Raw genomic sequence first — 22,513 nt, forward strand, 5'->3', positions numbered from 1 at the left:
TTGAGAAGAATCAAAGTGTGAAAAGAAGCAACAAAAGCCAGATTCTGCGTCTGTTTTTATTCTGTAAACATGGAAAAGTTGCTAAGATACGACAGGAATGGTGTTTAAGTAAAGTGTTAAACAGCAGATTCTAATTAAACCTTAAAACTGTAACGTAATAAAGACAAAGAGCTGAAACATTTCAGCTGGTTGACTCATTTCAGGAATATAATCACAGCTGCATTCCTGGAGTCCAGATCAGAGGACAATACCTTCAGCTCTTTATCACATCAGGTGATTGTGAGCTGTGGCATTCAGACACAAACTGATCAACAAAGCGAACCAGGAGCTCTAAAGTTAAACCTAACGTTGCCCACAGAGAGACTTCTGGGCCTGCAGCAGCTTTTTAAAGTCATCAGGAACGCTGTCCGGGAGTCCTGCACCAGCACAAGACCAAACTGTTCTCAATCTTTGAGAAAAACTACGTTTTATTTCCTTGCTTTCAGCTCTTTTTGACTCTTTTTAGCTGCTGTTAGAAACTACTTCCTGACAGAATTCCCCACAGACGAATGGCGCCACCTGGTGGTGTAAATTAAACACTGCAGGCACTTTTAATGTTCCAGAGCTCTTCAGAAGGGTGGTGAACATGTCTGTTAATATAATAACATCATAAAATACTTTTAAACAAAGATCTGAAGACGAGACTTTGGTTCCCTCCAGTTTGAGCTTCGTAACCAAATGAAAAGATGCTCCGAGTCTTTTTGGGATGGAAGGAAAGGTTGAAGTGAAGATACTTCAAAGGGAATACATCACAAACAAGAGGGCTGCACAAGCAAGCAGAGACACTAACAAATGTATTCTCAATAAAGATTTTAAAAGAATCACGTTTTAACAACAACTTATCTTTGTATCGTGGGTAAAACTGAAGAATCCCGAGGACAGCAGTCTCCTCCAGTTTGTTTATGGAGTCTGATGATGATGATGCTTCTTCTTGTTCCCATTACATACGGAAGTATTTCAACCACCATCGCATCTTAAACTAGAGTTAAAGGGCGGTGAGGACCTGAAGGGGCAGATCTGTAAGATGGGGGATCTGACCATGGAGAGAACATACCAGCCCAGTAAGTCTGAGATGCATTTATGGACATTTAAAGCTTTGAAGGTGAACCGTAAGATCTGAAAATCAAGAGTGAATCTGAAATGGAGCCAGTTGTGTCGGGTAATGAATGCAGTCGAAGCATTTTGAATCAACTGAAGACGACGGAAGTCACCTGGAATCGAGGATATAGATGAAAGTGACTTTATGTACGTCAGCAGCTGAAAGGAATAAAGCTGAACGTGTTTGATTTGAGCAGCTGAAACTGAGATTAAATCAAAGAGGACTCCTGCAGCCTGATGATCTGACAGCAGACAGGATGGTATTACTCAGAAAGACCAGCTGTGAGATTACAGGAGCTGCTGGTTTTATTGATGTGTGCAGCTATCATCAGCATAAGACATCCTGAATAAACCATGTGAAGAGGGAACAGAAGTGGGCCAAGGACTGAGCCGTGTGGCACGCCACAAGGCAGCTTAACCATCGAGGAGGTAAAGTTACTCTGTTAGAGACTTATGAGCATAAGAAGCTCGGAGCCGAATTCTTACTTCGACCTCAGAAAGTGACGTTAAAACGGCTGATTTTTACTCCTTCAGGACAGAAAATGTTTCCTGAACAATCTGCAGTAAAACAGCTAAATTAGATCAGTCGGGGGGTACCGTCTCTAATGGGATGGATAGTTGGAGGATTCCTGGTTTACACTCAGGCTGCTCCTCAGAGCCGAGTTCACAGCAAGGAGAGATCAGCCTTCTGTGGTCAGCTTCTTAAATGGGCCGTGAGTTCTGACCCGGTTCTTTAAACACTGACAGTCTGAGAGGAGTTTCCCACAGAAGAAGAAGAGCGACTAAAGCCGAGCAGCCGGTGCGTCCTGATTGGTCGACGCGTTCTGACAGAGAAAAGCCTCCAGCTCAGATCACCATCATGTGAAAGGTTTATTAGAACGTTTACAGCAGAGAATTAAAACCAAAACAAAACACCGCTTCCTGACTCTGCCGATGAAGACGCTGTTCGTCCTCTTCATCAATCATCTCTGGTCTGTTTACGGTTTTAGACACAAAAACAACAACAACAAACAATTTGTTACAAATCAGAGAAAAACAAACATCTGGACGTTAATATCCTCCTCTGTAGCTGCCCCCCCCTCCTCCTCGGTAGCCTCCACCGCCTCTATAACCTCCTCCTCCTCCTCCATAACCCCCTCCACCCCTGTAGCCTCCTCCGCCCCTGTAGCCCCCTCCACCCCTGTAGCCTCCTCCACCTCCTCCATACCCGCCGCCACCTCTGTATCCTCCCCCTCCCCTATAGCCCCCCCCTCCTCGGTAGCCTCCTCCTCCTCCCTGGTAACCTCCGCCGCCTCCTCCATCAAAGCGTGGCATCTTGGGAGGTCGCGGGCCGTCCCCCATCCTACGGAGACAGGAAATTAAAATCAGCTGCAGACTGAGTTCGATGGAGGTAAAAACGCTAAAAAAAGGTTCTGTATGTTTCTGACGGCTTCTGGTACCTCTGGTTGCTCGCCATCAGGTTGAGTCCGGCGGCTGACGGTTTGGACACCTGTCTGATGGTGTTCAGCAGCCGCTGGTTGCTTTGATCCATCTGATTGATGTATTCAGGGTCTTTGGTCACTTCCACCACCAGCGCCTCCAGTCCGGCCCGCAGAGCCGCGATGCCGCCCGCCACCTCGTGAGGAATCTTCAGTTTGATCCTGCAGAGGTCAACGCTCTTAATGAAAGCTCAAGGTCTTTAAATCAGACCCCTGTCCTAATATGAAGAGTTCATTGAGTATTTATTCTTATTTTGCATTCTGTAAGCTGCGGATTAGCCCAAACCCGCAGATCTGTGTTATAATAAAGCTGTTTCAGGAACTCCGACAGCATTTTTACACGTTTCTGAAGAAAAGCATTTTAAAATTAAAGGTCATTACATGGGACTAGAGTCACGATCCCAGAATAAGTATCGCGATACTACAAAGTATCGCGATTCTACAAAGTATCGCGATACTACAAAGTATCGCGATACTACAAAGTATCGCGATTCCGGGTATTATCGCGATACTGCAGCCTTTTTTTATTACTATTATTTTTATGAACTGCAATGTATTTGTACAAGTTATAAATACTTATTAAGTATGTTGTTATGTGCATGATAAACTAATATAATAAAACTAATATAAATAATCGACTGAGGATAACAAATCCATTGTCTTTAAAAAAAAATCTCCGACAATCTCACATCTGCTGCTGGTTTATGAAGCTTTAACCTCATAAAGCTCCGAGTCGGGGACTGTGGGTATCGTGCAGATCTACATCGGACTTCAGAAAGTATCTTTCCACAACTTTAGGACACTTCATCAACAAATTGCTCAATCACAGAATGAGCTGCGAGCTGCAGCTTGACTTCAGACCGCAGCCATGCAGATTCTCACCAGTCGTCGAGCTCCACGATGTCGCCGTTGGAGCTGATCTTCTTGCAGGCGAACAGCAGCAGCTGCAGAGGACTGACCAGAGTCATCCCTTTAGCCGAGATCGCTCGGGTTCGGATCTGAAACAAACGCTGAGTTACAACCCCGAAGTTTCCTGACTTTCAACAACATTTTGAAGGACCCGGAACATGGAGGCCGTTGGCTTCTGGAGTCATCGTGCTCAGAGGTTAAGAGGTTACATTATGTGGAGGTATATGTGCTCTAAGGCGGCTAACTGAGGGACATGCTGAGGAAAATACTCGAGGTTTTAGTTGGGAACATCGGCTGATGACCTCTCAGGTGCACCCCGCCTCTCGCCCAATGACAGCTGGGATAGAAGCCGGTAAAGGAGATGGAGATGTTCTTTTATCACTATAAGGGGCTGGATAGCATAGAGGTATGATTGCCACCTTCCATGTGGGAGACCTGGGTTCAAATCCCCTGCATGAAAGGTATTACCTCCAGTAGGGGTCCTTAGGCAAGACCCCCTTACCCTACCTGCCTACCTGTAAGTTGCTTTGGATAAAAGCGTCTGATAAATGCATAAACATAAACATTTAGGCTGTGGTCATAAAATCTAACATCATAAAACAGCTGTTGGCGTTTCGATGTGTGAACATGAGCCTTAAAGGCAGCTCCACCTTCTCACTGAAGACGAAGAACGGCGAGGGGTATTTGATGTCGTGGCTGCTGAAGGGACAGTTGACGGAGGACTTGTGGATCAGGGCGTTGCGTCCCTCGGTGGTCAGGATCTTCCTCTTCTCTTTGTGGTAGCAGACGTTGGGGTACGAGCCGTAGGTCAGCAGGGAGACCACCACGTCCAGGTTGTTGTCGGGTCCCACCGTGTTGAACATCTGCGTCATCAGACTCTCTGAAGGGGGACAAATCGGTGACCACAGGGTTCGGAAGCAGCCGTCAGACTCATGGGTGCGTTCAGGTACCTTCAGGAAATCCAGAGTTGACCAGGATCTCCTTCAGCTGGACTTTTGCCTCCCAGGTCATCCTCAGAGTCGACATGTTGAGACGTTTGTGTTCGCAGAAGCGGTTTTCTGCGTCCTCGCCGTTAATCCTGAGCAAGAACGGCGAAGAGTTACGTCATCAGAGGGCTCACACTTTGTTGACCCGATATTTCACCCAAACCAGAGCTCACCTGACATCGTCCCAGGCCTGGAAGACCGCCAGCAGCGCCACATGATCTGAGAACCGGCTGCCGGCGAAGTTCCTGTGGACGAAGCCGAGGCGTTTCCCGTCGTTGATGAAGGGCTCCGGGAAGCAGGAGGCGGCCGAGATGGTGCACATCGCGTCTCCAACGCTGGAGGCAGACAGAACCCAGAATGAGCCCAAAAGAAAGCAGGCGTCAGGTTATTCAGCCGCTCGGCAACAAGAGGAGAAACTGACTGGAAGATGCAGCCCATGATCATCATCTTCCCCAGCCGAGGCTCGATGGGCAGCCGGGCCAGAATCCGGCCCAGAGGGGTCAGCTCGTCGTTAGTGTCGAGAGCGTCCAGCTCTGAGAAGCAGAACAACACAAGTTAGGGAAGTTAACTGGGAGACGATGCTGGGGATCAGAGACAAACGGTTTGACACAAGCTGCACATTTAAATAAATCTGACACGACGAGGAAGATTTAACCTGAAAAAGAAGACTTTCCAGCTGCAAACTGACAGTTATTCAAAGAGTCATGCACTGAACCTCAGGCATGTTCACGTCCCAGAGCCCGTTCTACCTCTCAGAGTGTGTTCGGCCTCGATGACGGCGTCCAGCGGCGGCGGCTCGATGGCCTTGGACAGGAAGTGTCCGATGGCTCCAAGTCTCAGCAGTTTGATGCTCAGGGCGACCTCGTGCAGCGGAGTCCTGAAGATCTCCGGAGTCATGTGAGTCTCCAGCCTGCAGACACACAAACGCCGTTAACAGGAGCGAAGTCGCCGCCCTGCTGGACGCGCCGGGGCGGGTCGACGGGCCGTACTTATCGAATCGAGCGCGGCTGCAGAGGTGGAAGCAGAACCCGGGCCGGACTCTGCCGGCTCGCCCTTTCCTCTGCTCCAGGTTGGTCTTGGAGGCCCAGACGGTGGCGTAGTTGGTCATGTTGTTGTGGGAGGTGAAGAGCTTCACCTTCTGCCTGTCAGAACAACCGGACCGTTAACGGGCCGCAGGAATCGCACTACACCGACCGCTCAGACACGGAACCACGCTTACTTGCAGGAGTCGATGACGTAGATGACGTCGTTGATGGTGATGCTCGTCTCGGCGATGTTGGTGGACAGAATCACCTGAAACGGAAACACGCTCAGTCAGAACCGCCGTCGGATAACCAGCGAAACTTCAGCGTTTTCACGTCTCTGACCTTGGTGATGTTCTCAGGAACCGGTTCAAACACCCTCCTCTGCTCCTCCCGCGGGATCTGAGAGTGGAGCGGCAGGATCTGGTACCGGCCACTTCCTGAAACAAGAGTTAAACGTTGGTGGAGCCCCTGAACTTCTGCAAGGACCCGGCTCACGGGACATTTAGCGTCGGGGCTGTACCAAAGTGAGGGTTGGTCTCCAGGTGCCTCTGCATGGAGTAGATGAGGTTCCAGCCGGGCAGGAAGACCAGCACGGCTCCGGCCACCTTCAGCGTCTCGATGTACTTCAGGAGAGCCTCCACCAGCTCGAAGGACGTCTCCTTCTCGTTGATCTGAGCCATCGAACGCTTGGTCTCTGCCGTGTACTCCGGCCCACATATCAGGTTACAGTTGGTCTGCAGAGAGCAAAAAACTCAAGGATCACATCTTCAGGACAAACTGCAGAATCAGCGAGACACAAAAGCCTCCTACGTCATCGTCTCCGCCCTCCTCGTCTTTGTCTTTCTTCTTCCGGTCCAGCGGTGGAGGCATGAAGTTGGTCATCTGGATGCAGTCCTCCAAGAAATATTCTGCAAACAATAAAAGTTTGTTACAACTCTGAAAGAAATACCAAACTTTTAATGTGATACAGTATTCTGTTAGAGTCCTGATCAGACCTCATTTCCATTAAAACAGGAAACACTGGTTCATCCCTTGAGTTAGGAGCCTTTTTTCTGCCTGAATGGTTCAAAGGTCAGAGTTAAGTGGCTGAACAAAGAAAAAACACATTCCTCTGAAAATGCTCAGGAACAAGGACTCTGGGCCGGACTGTAATATCAGTCAGCTCTCAGAGGAATCTCACGGTCCGGGGACTCTGGGTTCCCGGGGACTCTGGGTTCCCGGGGACTCTGGGTTCCCGGGGACTCTGGGTTCCCGGGGACTCTGGGTTCCCGGGGACTCTGGGTTCCCGGGGACTCTGGGTTCCCGGGGACTCTGGGTTCCCGGGGACTCTGGGTTCCCGGGGACTCTGGGTTCCCGGGGACTATGGGTTCCCGGGGACTATGGGTTCCCGGGGACTATGGGTTCCCGGGGACTATGGGTTCCCGGGGACTATGGGTTCCCGGGGACTATGGGTTCCCGGGGACTATGGGTTCCCGGGGACTATGGGTTCCCGGGGACTCTGGGTTCCCGGGGACTCTGGGTTCCCGGGGACTCTGGGTTCCCGGGGACTCTGGGTTCCCGGGGACTCTGGGTTCCCGGGGACTCTGGGTTCCCGGGGACTCTGGGTTCCCGGGGACTATGGGTTCCCGGGGACTATGGGTTCCCGGGGACTATGGGTTCCCGGGGACTATGGGTTCCCGGGGACTATGGGTTCCCGGGGACTATGGGTTCCCGGGGACTATGGGTTCCCGGGGACTATGGGTTCCCGGGGACTATGGGTTCCCGGGGACTCTGGGTTAGGACTGTAATATCAGGTCTCAGAGGAATCTCACAGGTCGGGACTCTGGGAAACGTCAGTTTGATCAGTGACATCACATGACCGCGTGCAGCCGTGTTGACGCACACGGATCAGGAGGCGGGTACCTTGGACAGGGAAGGTGCGTCCGAACACCTCGATGATGGGGCAGTTGAAGTAGTAATCTCTGAACATGGTGGTGTCGATGGTGGCCGACATGAGGATGATGCGCACCTGAGGGAAGGCCTGGACCACGTCCCTGAGGACCACCATGAGGAAGTCCGTCTGCACACAGAATAAAAACCGAGAACTCGTCTCCTGGAAGTGTTCAGAGCAGCTGGAGGTTTTCAGAGCAGCTGACTCACGTTGATGTCTCTCTCGTGGATCTCATCCACGATGACGTGACTGATGCCTCTGATTCCCGACTCGAGCTTCCGCAGCAAAACACCTGAAACACAGTTTCCCAGTTTTAACTCGATTTAAAAACCATGTGGAGACACATTTATGAACCGTCCGGTTCCAGCTGCTTCCAGCTGCTTAAATGTGAAGATCTGACAGGTTTATATCCAGTTTTTATCAGCTGCTGAGGCCCATATGTTCACCTGGAGCTCAGGGGGGACTTTGGCCTTAAACCTGCGATAAACCTGGCCATAAAGCTGCATCCCTCAAACGCAGGCAGGAGCCCCCACATGTCTGCCTCTGTCTCCCCCAAACTTCACCACAGATGTTAGCGTTTCACTAAACGCTGCTTATATGTCATCGTTTTCTGTGTTTTAGCACCTGAAACATAACTCAGTGAGGCCAAAAAGCTGCATTTATTATAGCTAAGGTTCCATCCTCCATGTTCAGCAGATTTTAAGTGCTTTCAGGGGTCTAACTCAGGAAAATAACACGAGAAACTTTCACTTCCAGAATATATTGTTTCATCATTGAAATTCTGCACATTTCTTATTTTAGGCCAATAAAGGTTTGAGCTGAAAAAAGGAGAATCATGATCTTAATTCCTATGGAGGAAAATGCTTTTTTAGCCAGAACTGTGCATCTCTACAGCTTTCAGACATCAGTCCACTTCTACCCTTCAGCTATCCTGAAGAAGCAGGCGAGGAGACGCCAACTCTGCAGTCTGGAGGGGATAAAGTTGTCATTTAGCTTCCCTGAACCTTCACTGAAGGCCTCTGAGCGATTCAGCTCAGCAGCAGTCTGTGAAAAGCAGGAACCAACTGAGCTGCACAACAACAACTGAAAAGCTTTGTGTTGAACTGGCTTCACACTGAGTGAGACCAAGCTCTCCCACAGCGCATCCTTTTCTTACAGATCTCAGTTGGAGGTGAGCTGTGGGACCTTTTCAATGGAAAAAATGTGCTGTGGCTGAAAAAGGCTGAAAAACACGACTCCAGATGGTCTTTCTTTGGCTTCTGGAGTTATTTCTGCCCAGAATCTGTCCTCCGACTCTCATATAAAACAGGTTTCTGCCTTCTTTCACCTTCGTAATAAATCAGGACCATCCTGTCTCAGGGTGAAGCAGAGAAGCTGCTCCATGCATCTGTTCCTTCAGGACTGGACTCCCGTAATTCTTCAGGAATCAGACCCCCTCTCTACTCTCTCTCGCTGCATTTCCTTGTCGTTGGCTTCCTTTAAATTCCAGATGAACCAAACCTGGCTGCAGCCCATCGTACCTCAGTTTCTGCTCACGGCAGCGCCAGGCGGGCGCAGCGCCAGGCGGCGCCACCCCGGCGGCCCGTTTACGTACCGACGGTGCAGAAGAGGACGCTGGCGTGGGGCCGAGGCAGGACCGACTCGAAACGGACGCTGTAACCGCAGCTTTTCCCCAGATCCTCTCCCCGTTCGTAGGCGACTCGCTCGGCCACGGACACGGCGCTGATCCGCCTGGGCTGAAGGGAGGAGGACAGCGGTTAATAAGCTTCTTTGCACCTGGTGCCGCCGCACAAAGATGTCGGGACGGTTACCTGGGTAACCACGATGTTGCAGTCGGACGCTCGGCCGCCCTTGATGAAGCGGTCCAGGATGTACTGAGGAACCTGCGTGGTTTTCCCACAGCCTGTGGCTCCTCTGATGATCACCACGGAGTTATTCTCCACCGCCGCCATGATCTCCTCCTCGAACTGTTTGACGGGCAGCAGCTCGCGCTCCGACAGGATCTGCAGGTCACAGGCGCAGCTTTCTGTCTCCCAGCTCCAGTTTAGGGCGAACCAAACTGAATGTGATGACTGACCTTCTGCAGGTTGTCATCGTGTTCCAGCTGGTACATCAGCTCGTTGTGCAGGTCCTCGCTAATCTGCTCCGGAGTGCACTGGGGGGGTTAAATATTTAAATCACTACAGAACAACCGCAGCACGGTTACTGCAAATAACCATCAGCGGAAACTTAAACTCAACCAAACACACATTTAGGGTTAAAGTTCAGACTCACGTAGGCCAGAGGTCCCTCGTCGATGTTGCTGCTGGTCCAGGGGTTCCAGTTGACCTGAGGCGGCGACCAGGGGACGACGCCGGCTCCGCTCTGACGCTGCGACGGCTCAAACGTGGCCATCTTCCCCTGAACCAGAGACACCGGACTGCTGGGGTCTGCGGGCTGGAAGGGGAAAGCTTTCAGTATAAACTCACGGCTGTGTTGCTGCCCGTTAGACCCTGTGGTTGTTTTCTGGTGTAGACCTGTGGCTCGGCTCCACATCGGTGTCTTCAGGTCTTAGTTTAGTTCTTCAGTGTTGTTTTCCACCGGCTAATTATCAGAGACATTTCCAGTGTGTCTGTCAGAGCTGCCTCTGGATCGGCCAACATTTCAGAGCCAATTCTTTTTTGTCCATTCAGCACCACAGCTGTGCTATTTACCAACCTCCCTCTGTTTTCCCGTCCCTAACCGGGGGCTCACACCAAAAGCGTTGTACAACCCGCCGCTTCTACTTCTTCTGCCGCCGGAAGCGGCCAAAGGGGCGGGGCTTAAATGTATAGCAACTAGCAGATATATATAATAATCCATCCATACATCGGTTCCCTCTTTCACCATGGATTGTACTCTGGGCTCTTTGTGTTTCTTTGTGTTTGCGCTCTGCCGTTTTCCGCCTTCGGAATCCAGATCGGCCCTAATTGGCTGTCGTCGCATCACTGCTGATTTGCATAAAGTTAAGCCTTAAGCCTAAACTCTTGAAGCTTACATTGAAAATGAATGGCAGCTGGCCGCTCATGATGCTTTTGGTTAGTATTCATTTGACAACGTAACCGTGACTGTAACCTCGTCGTGTGAAGGGAGCTCGAATACTTCACTGAACCCTGAGAGCTTCGCCGTTAGGAGGCAACTGCAGGTTTCACCACATCGGACTTTTTTCAACAAATATGGAACATTATTATAAGACCGACTTCCTGATGCTCAGAGAACCTTTTTGTTGTGCTTGTAAAGTTCCTGAAGTGTGCCGAGTTTCATAAATTTCTGTGACCAGATCGCCCCAAAATACCAAACTGCACACATTCTCTGAGTTTCATGAATTATGAGGATCGGTCAGGCCACAAAACTGTGATTCGTTTGATGGAAGAAGAGGCAGAAGACTTGGAAACAGAAGAAGAATCATGAAGGAGAAGAAGAAATGCTGCAGATATTGAATCTGTATCCTTCTTAATTTAAACTCAGACTAAACTTAGACTCATTTCAACGACATAAAACAGGACATTTGGCGGTTTTAAACGTCGTGGACTCACCGGAGGGGGGATCTGGACTTTGAGCTCCTGGACGACACCGGCCAGCTGTTGCTGCAGGTCCGGAGTCACGCTGACCTCATACGCCTCCAGCTGGACACAACCACACAGAAACACAATGACACCACAGCCCTGACTCAGAGGTGGCAGCTTGCTGTGTGGATCTGAGCCGTACGGTTTCTCCCTCCTTCTTCTTGGTGACCCCGGAGTAGGCCTCGATGACTCCCAGGTGGTAAAGCTGTCGGATCACAGACAGGGCGCACGACTGGGCCGCCAGCTTCTTGTTGGAGCCGTGCTCCCGGGCCGTGATCTCTGAACACAACACAAACTTTACTTCGTACAGAGATCCATTTGCTTTAAATCATCATACAGTCACATCCAGAGTAAACGTTATTGATCTCCACCTTCTGTCTGTCCTGAATAATTATAAGTAATGAATTTAACAAGGATAGAAAAGTGTCTCCACTGCCCAGCCCAAGCCTCAGCATCCTTCTGTTAGCATCCTTCTGTTAGCTTCCTTCAGTTCTCTGCTAGCTTCCTTCCGTTCTCTGCTAGCTTCCTTCCGTTCTCTGCTAGCTTCCTTCCGTTCTCTGCTAGCTTCCTTCCGTTCTCTGCTAGCTTCCTTCTGCTAGCTTCCTTCCGTTCTCTGCTAGCTTCCTTCTGCTAGCTTCCTTCCGTTCTCTGCTAGCTTCCTTCTGCTAGCTTCCTTCCGTTCTCTGCTAGCTTCCTTCTGCTAGCTTCCTTCCGTTCTCTGCTAGCTTCCTTCCGTTCTCTGCTAGCTTCCATCTGTTCTCTGCTAGCTTCCTTCCGTTCTCTGCTAGCTTCCATCTGTTCTCTGCTAGCTTCCTTCTGCTAGCTTCCTTCTGTTCTCTGCTAGCTTCCTTCTGCTAGCTTCCTTCTGCTAGCTTCCTTCCGTTCTCTGCTAGCTTCCTTCAGTTCTCTGTTAGCTTCCTTCCGTTCTCTGCTAGCTTCCTTCTGTTCTCTGCTAGCTTCCTTCAGTTCTCTGCTAGCTTCCTTCAGTTCTCTGTTAGCTTCCTTCCGTTCTCTGCTAGCTTCCTTCCGTTCTCTGCTAGCTTCCTTCCGTTTTCTGCTAGCTTCCTTCAGCTCTCTGCTAGCATGCTTCTGTTCTTTGCTAGCATGCTTCTGTTCTTTGCTAGCTTCCTTCCGTTCTCTGCTAGCTTCCTTCAGTTCTCTGCTAACTTCCTTCAGTTCTCTGCTAGCTTCCTTCAGTTCTCTGCTAGCTTCCTTCCGTTCTCTGCTAGCTTCCTTCCGTTCTCTGCTAGCTTCCTTCCGTTCTCTGCTAGCTTCCTTCTGCTAGCTTCCGTCTGTTCTCTGCTAGCTTCCTTCAGTTCTCTGTTAGCTTCCTTCAGCTCTCTGCTAGCATGCTTCTGTTCTTTGCTAGCATGGTTCTGTTCTCCGCTAGCTTCCTTCCGTTCTCTGCCAACTTCCTTCAGCTCTCTGCTAGCGTGCTTCTGTTCTTTGCTAGCTTCCTTCCGTTCTCTGCTAGCTTCCTTCCGTTCTCTGCTAGCTTCCTTCTGCTAGCTTCCTTCTGCTAGCTTCCTTCCGTTCTCTGCTAGCTTCCTTCTGCTAGCTTCCGTCTGTTCTCTGCTAGCTTCCTTCTGCTAGCTTCCTTCCGTTCTCTGCTAGCTTCCTTCCGTTCTCTGCTAGCTTCCATCTGTTCTCTGCTAGCTTCCTTCTGCTAGCTTCCTTCCGTTCTCTGCTAGCTTCCTTCCGTTCTCTGCTAGCTTCCTTCCGTTCTCTGCTAGCTTCCTTCCGTTCTCTGCTAGCTTCCTTCCGTTCTCTGCTAGCTTCCTTCTGCTAGCTTCCGTCTGTTCTCTGCTAGCTTCCTTCTGCTAGCTTCCTTCAGTTCTCTGTTAGCTTCCTTCAGCTCTCTGCTAGCATGCTTCTGTTCTTTGCTAGCATGGTTCTGTTCTCCGCTAGCTTCCTTCCGTTCTCTGCCAACTTCCTTCAGCTCTCTGCTAGCGTGCTTCTGTTCTTTGCTAGCTTCCTTCCGTTCTCTGCTAGCTTCCTTCCGTTCTCTGCTAGCTTCCTTCTGCTAGCTTCCTTCTGCTAGCTTCCTTCCGTTCTCTGCTAGCTTCCTTCTGCTAGCTTCCGTCTGTTCTCTGCTAGCTTCCTTCTGCTAGCTTCCTTCCGTTCTCTGCTAGCTTCCTTCCGTTCTCTGCTAGCTTCCATCTGTTCTCTGCTAGCTTCCTTCTGCTAGCTTCCTTCCGTTCTCTGCTAGCTTCCTTCCGTTCTCTGCTAGCTTCCTTCCGTTCTCTGCTAGCTTCCTTCCGTTCTCTGCTAGCTTCCTTCCGTTCTCTGCTAGCTTCCTTCTGCTAGCTTCCGTCTGTTCTCTGCTAGCTTCCTTCTGCTAGCTTCCTTCAGTTCTCTGTTAGCTTCCTTCAGCTCTCTGCTAGCATGCTTCTGTTCTTTGCTAGCATGGTTCTGTTCTCCGCTAGCTTCCTTCCGTTCTCTGCCAACTTCCTTCAGCTCTCTGCTAGCGTGCTTCTGTTCTCTGCTAGCTTTCCTCTCAGCTAACAAGCCTACTGATTTCCATTAAAATGCTAACATGAAATGTTCCCTTGTGTTTGCTCAGTGGACTCTATATGAACCGGCTGCTTTTTGCTGAAATGCTGTAGCATCGATGTTTCAGTTAGAAACAGTTTTAGCTTTAGTTAAGTTTCAGACAGCTCGGTGCTGATCCGAGTCCAGCTCATGCATTTACAAACAGATGTTCTGAGGACTTACTTCTGCCGAGCTGCCGCACAAACAGCTGCATCTCTGCGATGAAGCTCCTGCAGACATAAAGACAGACGGTACAGCTTCACTTCCTGTGCTCTCCGAGATAAAAAGGCCCAAACGAAGCTGATGTGGGGCGCTGCACTCACCTGCTGGGCTGTCAGGGGAAGCCTGTGTGTTTTTCTGCCAGACTTTTTGGATTAAACGGCTCTGACAGCGGCGTCTCCCGGCTGCTCGCGGCCCTGCGGTGAACAGCGACACCAGAAATCACAACCAGACTCCAGCGGAGCCCCAAGCTGCACCCATGAGACGGCTTTAGAGCGCCTAAATGCCGTCCCATGTCTTCCTTCAGTGTGGTTGTGAGTTCTGGCGTCGCCTCACGGCTCCATGACGGAGCAGGAAACTCAGCAGCTTGCTGAGCCACCAGCTGAATATTCATTACAGCATCTGTTTGAACTCACCCACAGCGCCGTTTATCTGCAGTTAAGCTATCTAAGTCAAATCAACTCTTTAGCTAAAAGTCATCAGTGCTGCTTGAACCAATGTGAAACTTTGTGAAACTGTCCCCAGTCAGTAAAGACCTGCAATAAGCCGCGGTTTTGCCCCCCCGGGTCATTGGAGACAGCAGTAATGAGGATTCAGCCGGTGTCTGTGGTACAGTCAGACAGTGAGAGCTCTCTGGTGCAGCCGGCACACTCGGAGGTCTCTGGGTTTACAGCAGTCCAGCAGAAAAACACACGGCAACCTCCTGAAAACCCGCTGCCACACTCGTTTCAGGGCGACACACAGCGGCCGGCGTGATCCGGCCGGCGTGTGGCGCCTTTAAGAAAGAAGCTGGAACCTGCTCGAGTCTGCTTTTTAACGCTTTTTAACGCCATCATGACTTTTTTACAGTAGAATTACCACCGACTGCTGCTGGTCTCCATCAATCAGTCCATGACTGTCCAGACAAAGAACTTATTAAATAAAGACTTTCAAGGAATTCAATAAAAACAGTTCTGCAGCTTTCTGAAACCTTTAAAGTGTCCTGATCAACAGTTCTGCAGCTTTCTGAAACCTTTAAAGTGTCCTGATCAACAGTTCTGCAGCTTTCTGAAACCTTTAAAGTGTCCTGATCAACAGTTCTGCAGCTTTCTGTAACCTTTAAAGTGTCCTGATCAATAGTTCTGCAGCTTTCTGAAACCTTTAAAGTGTCCTGATCAATAGTTCTGCAGCTTTCTGAAACCTTTAAAGTGTCCTGATCAATAGTTCTGCAGCTTTCTGTAACCTTTAAAGTGTCCTGATCAATAGTTCTGCAGCTTTCTGTAACCTTTAAAGTGTCCTGATCAACAGTTCTGCAGCTTTCTGAAACCTTTAAAGTGTCCTGATCAACAGTTCTGCAGCTTTCTGAAGCTCTTTCACAGTTTTTCTTTGGACATTTTCTGCTTTTTCCCCTCATCTTCAGTCCTTCTTCCTGAGCATTTTCAGTGTTTTTTCTTCGTTCAGCCACTTAACTCTGACCTTTGACCCATTCAGGCAGAAAAAAGGCTCCTAACTCAAGGGATGAACCAGTGTTGTGTCGACACAGAACAGACAACTTAGCAAAGAAGCCATTTAAACTGGATCTTTAGGCACTTTGTTACCAGCAGCCTGTCACAGAGACACATCATTTGTTCCCATTTCTTTAGCTGCATCTATGAAAAACAGCAAAGAAAACACAGTTTGACAGACAGAAAATAGGATTTCTGCAGCAACAAGGTGATTCCCAAAGAGCTATTAGCTGAAAACTTGGCATATCTCAGCATGGTGTGCAGTGTGTCCTTAAAACATTTGAGGAAACTGGACAAGTGGAGGACAAAAGAAGAAGAGTCAGGCCTAAAAAACTATCTCCAGCAGATGAACAGGATCTGAAAGTGATGTCCTTAAGAAAGAGGAAAAAATCCAGCTGTGACCTGACAGGACCTGAGAGATGCATCTGGACCTTCAGCTGATCCATCTACTGTTGGCCCAAGCCTCATCAGAAATGGTCTCCATGGAAGGGTGGCTGTCAAGAAGCCGTTCTTAAGGAAGGGAAACAGGGAGAAAAGGCTGAGCTGTGCCAAATGACACAAGAAGTGGACTGAAAATCAGTGGCAACAGGTCTTATGGAGGGATGAATCCTCCCCAGAGCCCGGACCTCAACATTATTGAAGCAGTGTGGGATCATCTGACAGAGAACAGAACAAAAGGCAGCCCACATCCAAAGAAGAGCTTTGGGATGTCCTTCAAGAAGCCTGGAGAACTATTCCTGAAGACTCCTTAAAGAAATGACAGAAAGCTTGTCTCAGAGGGTTCAGGCTGTGTTGGAGAATAAAGGAGCTCAGACCAGAGATTCACTTTAAAGCTGCTGAGAACTGAGAAAAAACTCTGTTTCTGCCTCAGATTCTGGGTTTATGTTCAGGTTTGATCACGTTTCAGTGAATCTCTGCAGCTGCTTCCTGTTTTTATCTAAAACATAAAGAATGAAGCTGATCAGGTCAGAGAACTGAAACATGTTGCTTTCAGGGCAGAAACTGAAGAAAACTGAAACAGTAGAAGAAGAAGTTCTCTGGCAGCTCAAAGCTGACGTAAAACAGCTGGATTTGCACTTCTTCATCATGCGTTTTACTGAGAGACAGAATAAAGACGAGAAAACAGCGACAGCTGGTAAAAAGCCGACACAGCGCCGGGTTTCTGATCCAGACCTGTTGTGGTCGGGTCCCACTTGGCTGTACTTATACTCAGCACTGGTTTTCTCCTTCTGGAAGAACTGGTTCAGTCGGGCCTTGGCGTTCTCCAGGGTCCAGTTGCCATGAAGGTTGGCGTTCAGATCCACCTCCTCCGACTCCAGAGTCTGAAAAGCAGAACCAGGAGGGGGGGGTTGAAATCAAGCAGTGAATGAGCAGAAACATTGAGAGCGAGCCGGTTCTGTACCGCCTGAGCCTCCTGTTCGTCCCTCCGGGCGTAGTACTCCTTCAGGTTGGCGCCTCGGTCCCACTGGGCTGCTTCTCCTCCTGAGTAACCCAGTCCAGTGACTCCTGGAACCGGCCCGCTGGCTGCTTCTTCCTCTGAAACCAGACCGCAGACAGAGTGAAGACGGCTTCAACCCTGAAGGGTGTTCACCTGCCGCAGCTTTACCTTTCTCCACTTTCACCACGAGGTGAGGCGGCAGCGGGCCGCTGGGGGGAAGGCTTCCAAAGCCACCGGTTCCTCCTCCTGCATCGGGCTGGACCGCTTCTGGAGCGCCGATCTGACGGGACAAAACTCTGAATCAGCCGCTTCCGCATCCTAAACCAGCCGCTTCCACATCCTAAACCAGCGGCTTCCAGCTCCTAAACCAGCGGCTTCCAGCTCCTAAACCAGCGGCTTCCAGCTCCTAAACCAGCGGCTTCCATCTCCTAAACCAGCGGCTTCCAGCTCCTAAACCAGCGGCTTCCAGCTCCTAAACCAGCGGCTTCCAGCTCCTAAACCAGCCGCTTCCAGCTCCTAAACCAGCGGCTTCCAGCTCCTAAACCAGCGGCTTCCAGCTCCTAAACCAGCGGCTTCCAGCTCCTAAACCAGCCGCTTCCAGCTCCTAAACCAGCCGCTTCCAGCTCCTAAACCAGCCGCTTCCAGCTCCTAAACCAGCCGCTTCCAGCTCCTAAACCAGCGGCTTCCAGCTCCTAAACCAGCGGCTTCCAGCTCCTAAACCAGCCGCTTCCACATCCTAAACCAGCCGCTTCCAGCTCCTAAACCAGCCGCTTCCAGCTCCTAAACCAGCCGCTTCCAGCTCCTAAACCAGCGGCTTCCATCTCCTAAACCAGCCGCTTCCAGCTCCTAAACCAGCGGCTTCCAGCTCCTAAACCAGCGGCTTCCAGCTCCTAAACCAGCCGCTTCCAGCTCCTAAACCAGCCGCTTCCAGCTCCTAAACCAGCCGCTTCCAGCTCCTAAACCAGCGGCTTCCAGCTCCTAAACCAGCGGCTTCCATCTCCTAAACCAGCGGCTTCCAGCTCCTAAACCAGCGGCTTCCAGCTCCTAAACCAGCGGCTTCCATCTCCTAAACCAGCGGCTTCCAGCTCCTAAACCAGCGGCTTCCAGCTCCTAAACCAGCGGCTTCCAGCTCCTAAACCAGCGGCTTCCAGCTCCTAAACCAGCCGCTTCCACATCCTAAACCAGCCGCTTCCAGCTCCTAAACCAGCCGCTTCCAGCTCCTAAACCAGCCGCTTCCAGCTCCTAAACCAGCCGCTTCCAGCTCCTAAACCAGCGGCTTCCATCTCCTAAACCAGCCGCTTCCAGCTCCTAAACCAGCGGCTTCCAGCTCCTAAACCAGCGGCTTCCAGCTCCTAAACCAGCCGCTTCCAGCTCCTAAACCAGCCGCTTCCAGCTCCTAAACCAGCGGCTTCCAGCTCCTAAACCAGCGGCTTCCAGCTCCTAAACCAGCGGCTTCCATCTCCTAAACCAGCCGCTTCCAGCTCCTAAACCAGCGGCTTCCAGCTCCTAAACCAGCGGCTTCCAGCTCCTAAACCAGCCGCTTCCAGCTCCTAAACCAGCGGCTTCCAGCTCCTAAACCAGCGGCTTCCAGCTCCTAAACCAGCCGCTTCCAGCTCCTAAACCAGTAGCCACATAACAGCAGCTATGAGCTAACAGGAGCTGTGAGCTAACAGAGCTATGAGCTAACAGCAGCTATGAGCTAACAGAGCTATGAGCTAACAGAGCTATGAGCTAACAGCAGCTATGAGCTAACAGCAGCTATGAGCTAACAGAGCTATGAGCTAACAGCAGCTATGAGCTAACAGCAGCTATGAGCTAACAGCAGCTATGAGCTAACAGCAGCTATGAGCTAACAGCAGCTATGAGCTAACAGAGCTATGAGCTAACAGCAGCTATGAGCTAACAGAGCTATGAGCTAACAGCAGCTATGAGCTAACAGAGCTATGAGCTAACAGCAGCTATGAGCTAACAGAGCTATGAGCTAACAGAGCTATGAGCTAACAGCAGCTATGAGCTAACAGCAGCTATGAGCTAACAGCAGCTATGAGCTAAGAGAGCTATGAGCTAACAGAGCTATGAGCTAACAGCAGCTATGAGCTAACAGCAGCTATGAGCTAACAGAGCTCTGAGCTAACAGAGCTATGAGCTAACAGAGCTATGAGCTAACAGAGCTATGAGCTAACAGCAGCTATGAGCTAACAGCAGCTATGAGCTAACAGAGCTATGAGCTAACAGAGCTATGAGCTAACAGAGCTATGAGCTAACAGAGCTATGAGCTAACAGCAGCTATGAGCTAACAGCAGCTATGAGCTAACAGAGCTATAGCACACGTTCATTCATTCATTCTTCTTAAAGTATTGGTGAAATAAAGACAGATAATGCCTTATTTAGAGGCTGCATCCTCTAAGCCCCGTTCACTCCGTTATATGGATCTCCAGTTATCTAAATATCTTCTGAAGGACGCCGACTTTCACCAAACTGTTCTCAGTGAGCAGATGAACGTATTTCATGCCAGAAATAAGGTTTAAAAACACCGGAGTTCCCCTTTAAAGCAGCTTTTGTCTGATTCTGGTTCTTGTTTTAAAGACCTATGAAATCCATTAATTAAAGTTAAAATCAGAAAGCATGCTGACCCCGACAGCCGGCACCTCTGCTGCGCTCATTTCTCCGACTCGGACCAGATAACTGACGAAGTCTCTGGCAGCGTTGGTCTGGGCGTCCTTCTTGTTGGTGGAGTTTCCCATCCCGGTGTAGCTGAAGCCGTCGACTTGGACCTGCGGCACGTGTTTAAAGTTAGAAAACCACCCAGCAGCCGATGACCTGCCTGAAAGGAAGCCTCCCGACGCACCTCACACGTGAACTTCTGCCGGTTTTTGTTGCCTGCAGCTCGGATGTCGTAGCTGGGAGTCAGCTTCTTCTTTCCACACCAGGCATACAGGAAGTTCTTGATGTCCGCCATGGTGGACAGACGGCGGGACAGCTTCCTCCTGTGAGGCTGCTGTAATCTGAGGAATGACACGACTTATTCATGAAACTAAACGTGTTCATACCCTGCTGAGACCCTGGGAGAGAAGAGCCAACACAGAGTAACACACAGCCTGTTTTAGCAACTTTACACCCCGTCTGTCATCCCGTCTGTCATCCCGTCTGTCATCCTGTCTGTCATTCTGTCTGTCATCCTGTCTGTCATTCTGTCTGTCATCCCGTCTGTCATCCCGTCTGTCATCCCGTCTGTCATCCCGTCACGGTGTATTTCAACAACAATCTGTGGGCGTGTCTTTTCACGCCACTTTTTGGTCATTTTACGCCACTTTCTGGTCATTTTACATCAGTTTCTGGTCATTTTACGCCACTTTCTGGTCATTTTACATCCGTTTCTGGTCATTTTACGCCACTTTCTGGTCATTTTACATCAGTTTGTGGTCATTTTACATCACTTCTTGGCTGTTTTTTGTCATTTTTTGTGTCCTCGTCATAGTTTTTTTCTTTCTTACATGATTTCTCCATCACTTTATGTCACTTTAAAGCCCTCTTACATCAGTTTGTGGTCATTTTACGTCACTTCTTCGCTGTTTTTTGTCATTTTTTGTGTCCTCGTCATAGTTTTTTCCTTTCTTACATGATTTCTCCATCACTTTATGTCACTTTAAAGCCCTCTTACATCAGTTTGTGGTCATTTTACGTCACTTCTTCGCTGTTTTTTGTCATTTTTTGTGTCCTCGTCATAGTTTTTTTCTTTCTTACATGATTTCTCCATCACTTTATGTCACTTTAAAGCCCTCTTACATCAGTTTGTGGTCATTTTACGTCACTTCTTCGCTGTTTTTTGTCATTTTTTGTGTCCTCGTCATAGTTTTTTTCTTTCTTACATGATTTCTCCATCACTTTATGTCACTTTAAAGCCTTCTTACATCAGTTTGTGGTCATTTTACGTCACTTCTTCGCTGTTTTTTGTCATTTTTTGTGTCCTCGTCATAGTTTTTTTCTTTCTTACATGATTTCTCCATCACTTTATGTCACTTTAAAGCCCTCTTACATCAGTTTGTGGTCATTTTACGTCACTTCTTCGCTGTTTTATGTCATTTTTTTGTGTCCTCGTCATAGTTTTTTCCTTTCTTACATGATTTCTCCATCACTTTATGTCACTTTAAAGCCCTCTTACATCAGTTTGTGGTCATTTTGTGCGCCTACGAGTCTTTTCTTCTGGCTTTTTGGACCTGTGTGGGTTAAACCCATCAACAATCACACTTTGTTTCGACTTCCATGTGAGTATTATAGCAAATGTTAATGTTCCGGCACATTTATGGCTGTTTTATCAAAGTTAAACTGAACATCTTTATTGTCTTATGCTTATTTTTAAGGGACTCCTGATTTGAAGATATTATTAAAACCAAACCCCAGAAAAACATTAGTGGACCTAACTTGTAATAATTAAGTAATAATAATGAAGTAATTCATGTTATGAGACATGCAAACATTAAGAAAAGGCAGGTTTCTCTACTATGCACAGCCCATGACGGTTTTATTTAGTAATTCTGATAGTTACTGGTCGCTTTGACTCTGTTTTACTCTAAAACTGAAGTGAAATCGCCTTTTAGTTGACATTTTGCAGAGGAAACCTCCAGCATCCTTTCAGGTAGAAGATGGGCAACAAAGCAAAAAGTTCTGCCTTAAGAGTCTTAATAAAATCTTGATCAGATTATCAGGAGGACTGAAACGGCAGCAGGTCAGATGTTCAGGGGCAGAGAACTGATTTGAGGGAGATGCGACTACATGCTTCAATTTTCAGTCTCTTTCAATGGAGTTCGGTCCATGTTTGTCCAAACGTCACCAGACTCGTTTTATCGTGTTTTTTTGTGAACTGGATCCGTGTCTGAAGCAGTAATGACGGCTGCGTTTACCTCCTCCTGCAGTTTGAAACTCTCCCTGAACGACGAACAGCGGGTTTAGCGGACAGCAGAAGCTAAGCTAACGTTAGCTCCTCGTTAGCGATGCTCTTCCATCAATGCTGTGACGCAACAGTGACGTCAAACATATGAAATGCAGAGCGGATGATAAAAGTGCTCAATAAATACTGTTCACTACTCACAATCAGGTCAGAGAGGTTTAAGAAACGTTGCAGAGGACCGTCACAGAGAGCCACCGTCAGCCCCGTCGTCAGTCACTTTGTTGTGCGGCAGTTTGCGTCCGACTGACCGGTGAATTAGCGCCATCTTGTGCTCCGGAGGGGAATCAGCCACCGTTCACCACAGAAACCACTGCAGTCAGTTTAAACCAGCGACTCTTTTTTAAAGAAAAGTGTACATGACATGAAAACGAAAATAAATACGCTTTTATTAGAAATTTACTTCTTTTTTTTAAAAGACAGCTTTTACTTCTGTAAGTGCATTTTGTACCAATGGATGACGATTCTTCTGGGGTTAGCTGCGGGCTTTTAGGACTTCTTAACCTGTACATGCTGCATCTGGGCAGTTGGACTGGCAGCCAGAGTAATCCTGGTGGGCCACACGACAATTGAGCATAAACTACAAAGTAAGAACATAAGGATTCAATCTTTTTTCAATAACCTGTTGTTATTGTCAAGACTCTATGGTAAGTGGCCGTTTTATTATGGTTATGTATAACACTAGTGAATGTGGAATGGTCCTGTCAGACTGCCTTGGTTGTCCCTGCCTTGGGACATCAGACAGGGCCCAGAAGATTGGGATGCACCCTTATGGGTGTTGGCTGAACGTTTTCAGATCTTGCTGTTAACACGTTTCCAGCTCATTTGTAACGCTTTGCCTTTGTT

At 49.0% G+C, this 22,513-nt stretch overlaps 1 protein-coding gene across 1 annotated transcript; it reads right to left on the bottom strand.

Moving 5' to 3' along the window:
- Nucleotides 1–1,994: 1,994 nt before the first annotated feature.
- dhx9 (DEAH (Asp-Glu-Ala-His) box helicase 9) lies at nucleotides 1,995–21,900 on the bottom strand. Its single transcript, XM_072363350.1, has 28 exons — nucleotides 21,812–21,900; nucleotides 19,571–19,727; nucleotides 19,356–19,496; nucleotides 16,891–17,002; nucleotides 16,687–16,820; nucleotides 16,458–16,606; nucleotides 13,765–13,811; nucleotides 11,192–11,328; nucleotides 11,020–11,109; nucleotides 9,740–9,901; nucleotides 9,543–9,620; nucleotides 9,277–9,468; nucleotides 9,060–9,201; nucleotides 7,675–7,757; nucleotides 7,438–7,594; nucleotides 6,346–6,443; nucleotides 6,056–6,269; nucleotides 5,878–5,972; nucleotides 5,730–5,803; nucleotides 5,500–5,652; nucleotides 5,260–5,420; nucleotides 4,932–5,043; nucleotides 4,684–4,845; nucleotides 4,475–4,602; nucleotides 4,175–4,404; nucleotides 3,498–3,613; nucleotides 2,577–2,777; nucleotides 1,995–2,479 (listed from the first exon to the last, which is right to left on the bottom strand). Exons 2-28 carry the CDS (start codon nucleotides 19,679–19,681, stop codon nucleotides 2,188–2,190), a joined length of 3,771 nt encoding a protein of 1,256 aa, XP_072219451.1. The 5' UTR covers nucleotides 19,682–19,727; nucleotides 21,812–21,900; the 3' UTR covers nucleotides 1,995–2,187.
- Nucleotides 21,901–22,513: the final 613 nt, after the last annotated feature.

The sequence above is a fragment of the Leuresthes tenuis genome, unplaced genomic scaffold (assembly GCF_036924035.1).
Source record: "Leuresthes tenuis unplaced genomic scaffold, fLeuTen1.0.hap1 SCAF_14, whole genome shotgun sequence".
Taxonomy (NCBI): domain Eukaryota; kingdom Metazoa; phylum Chordata; class Actinopteri; order Atheriniformes; family Atherinopsidae; genus Leuresthes; species Leuresthes tenuis.

What these genes read in the sequence shown, in the direction of transcription:
- dhx9 (XM_072363350.1), bottom strand. Translation starts at nt 19,681, where the DNA reads ATGGCGGACATCAAGAACTTCCTGTATGCCTGGTGTGGAAAGAAGAAG. An exon ending in ACGATGACAACCTGCAGAAG is followed by an intron (nt 9,469 to 9,542) that starts GTCAGTCATCAC and finishes TGTGACCTGCAG; the next exon opens with ATCCTGTCGGAGCGCGAGCT. An exon ending in TCCACGAGAGAGACATCAAC is followed by an intron (nt 7,595 to 7,674) that starts GTGAGTCAGCTG and finishes TTCTGTGTGCAG; the next exon opens with ACGGACTTCCTCATGGTGGT.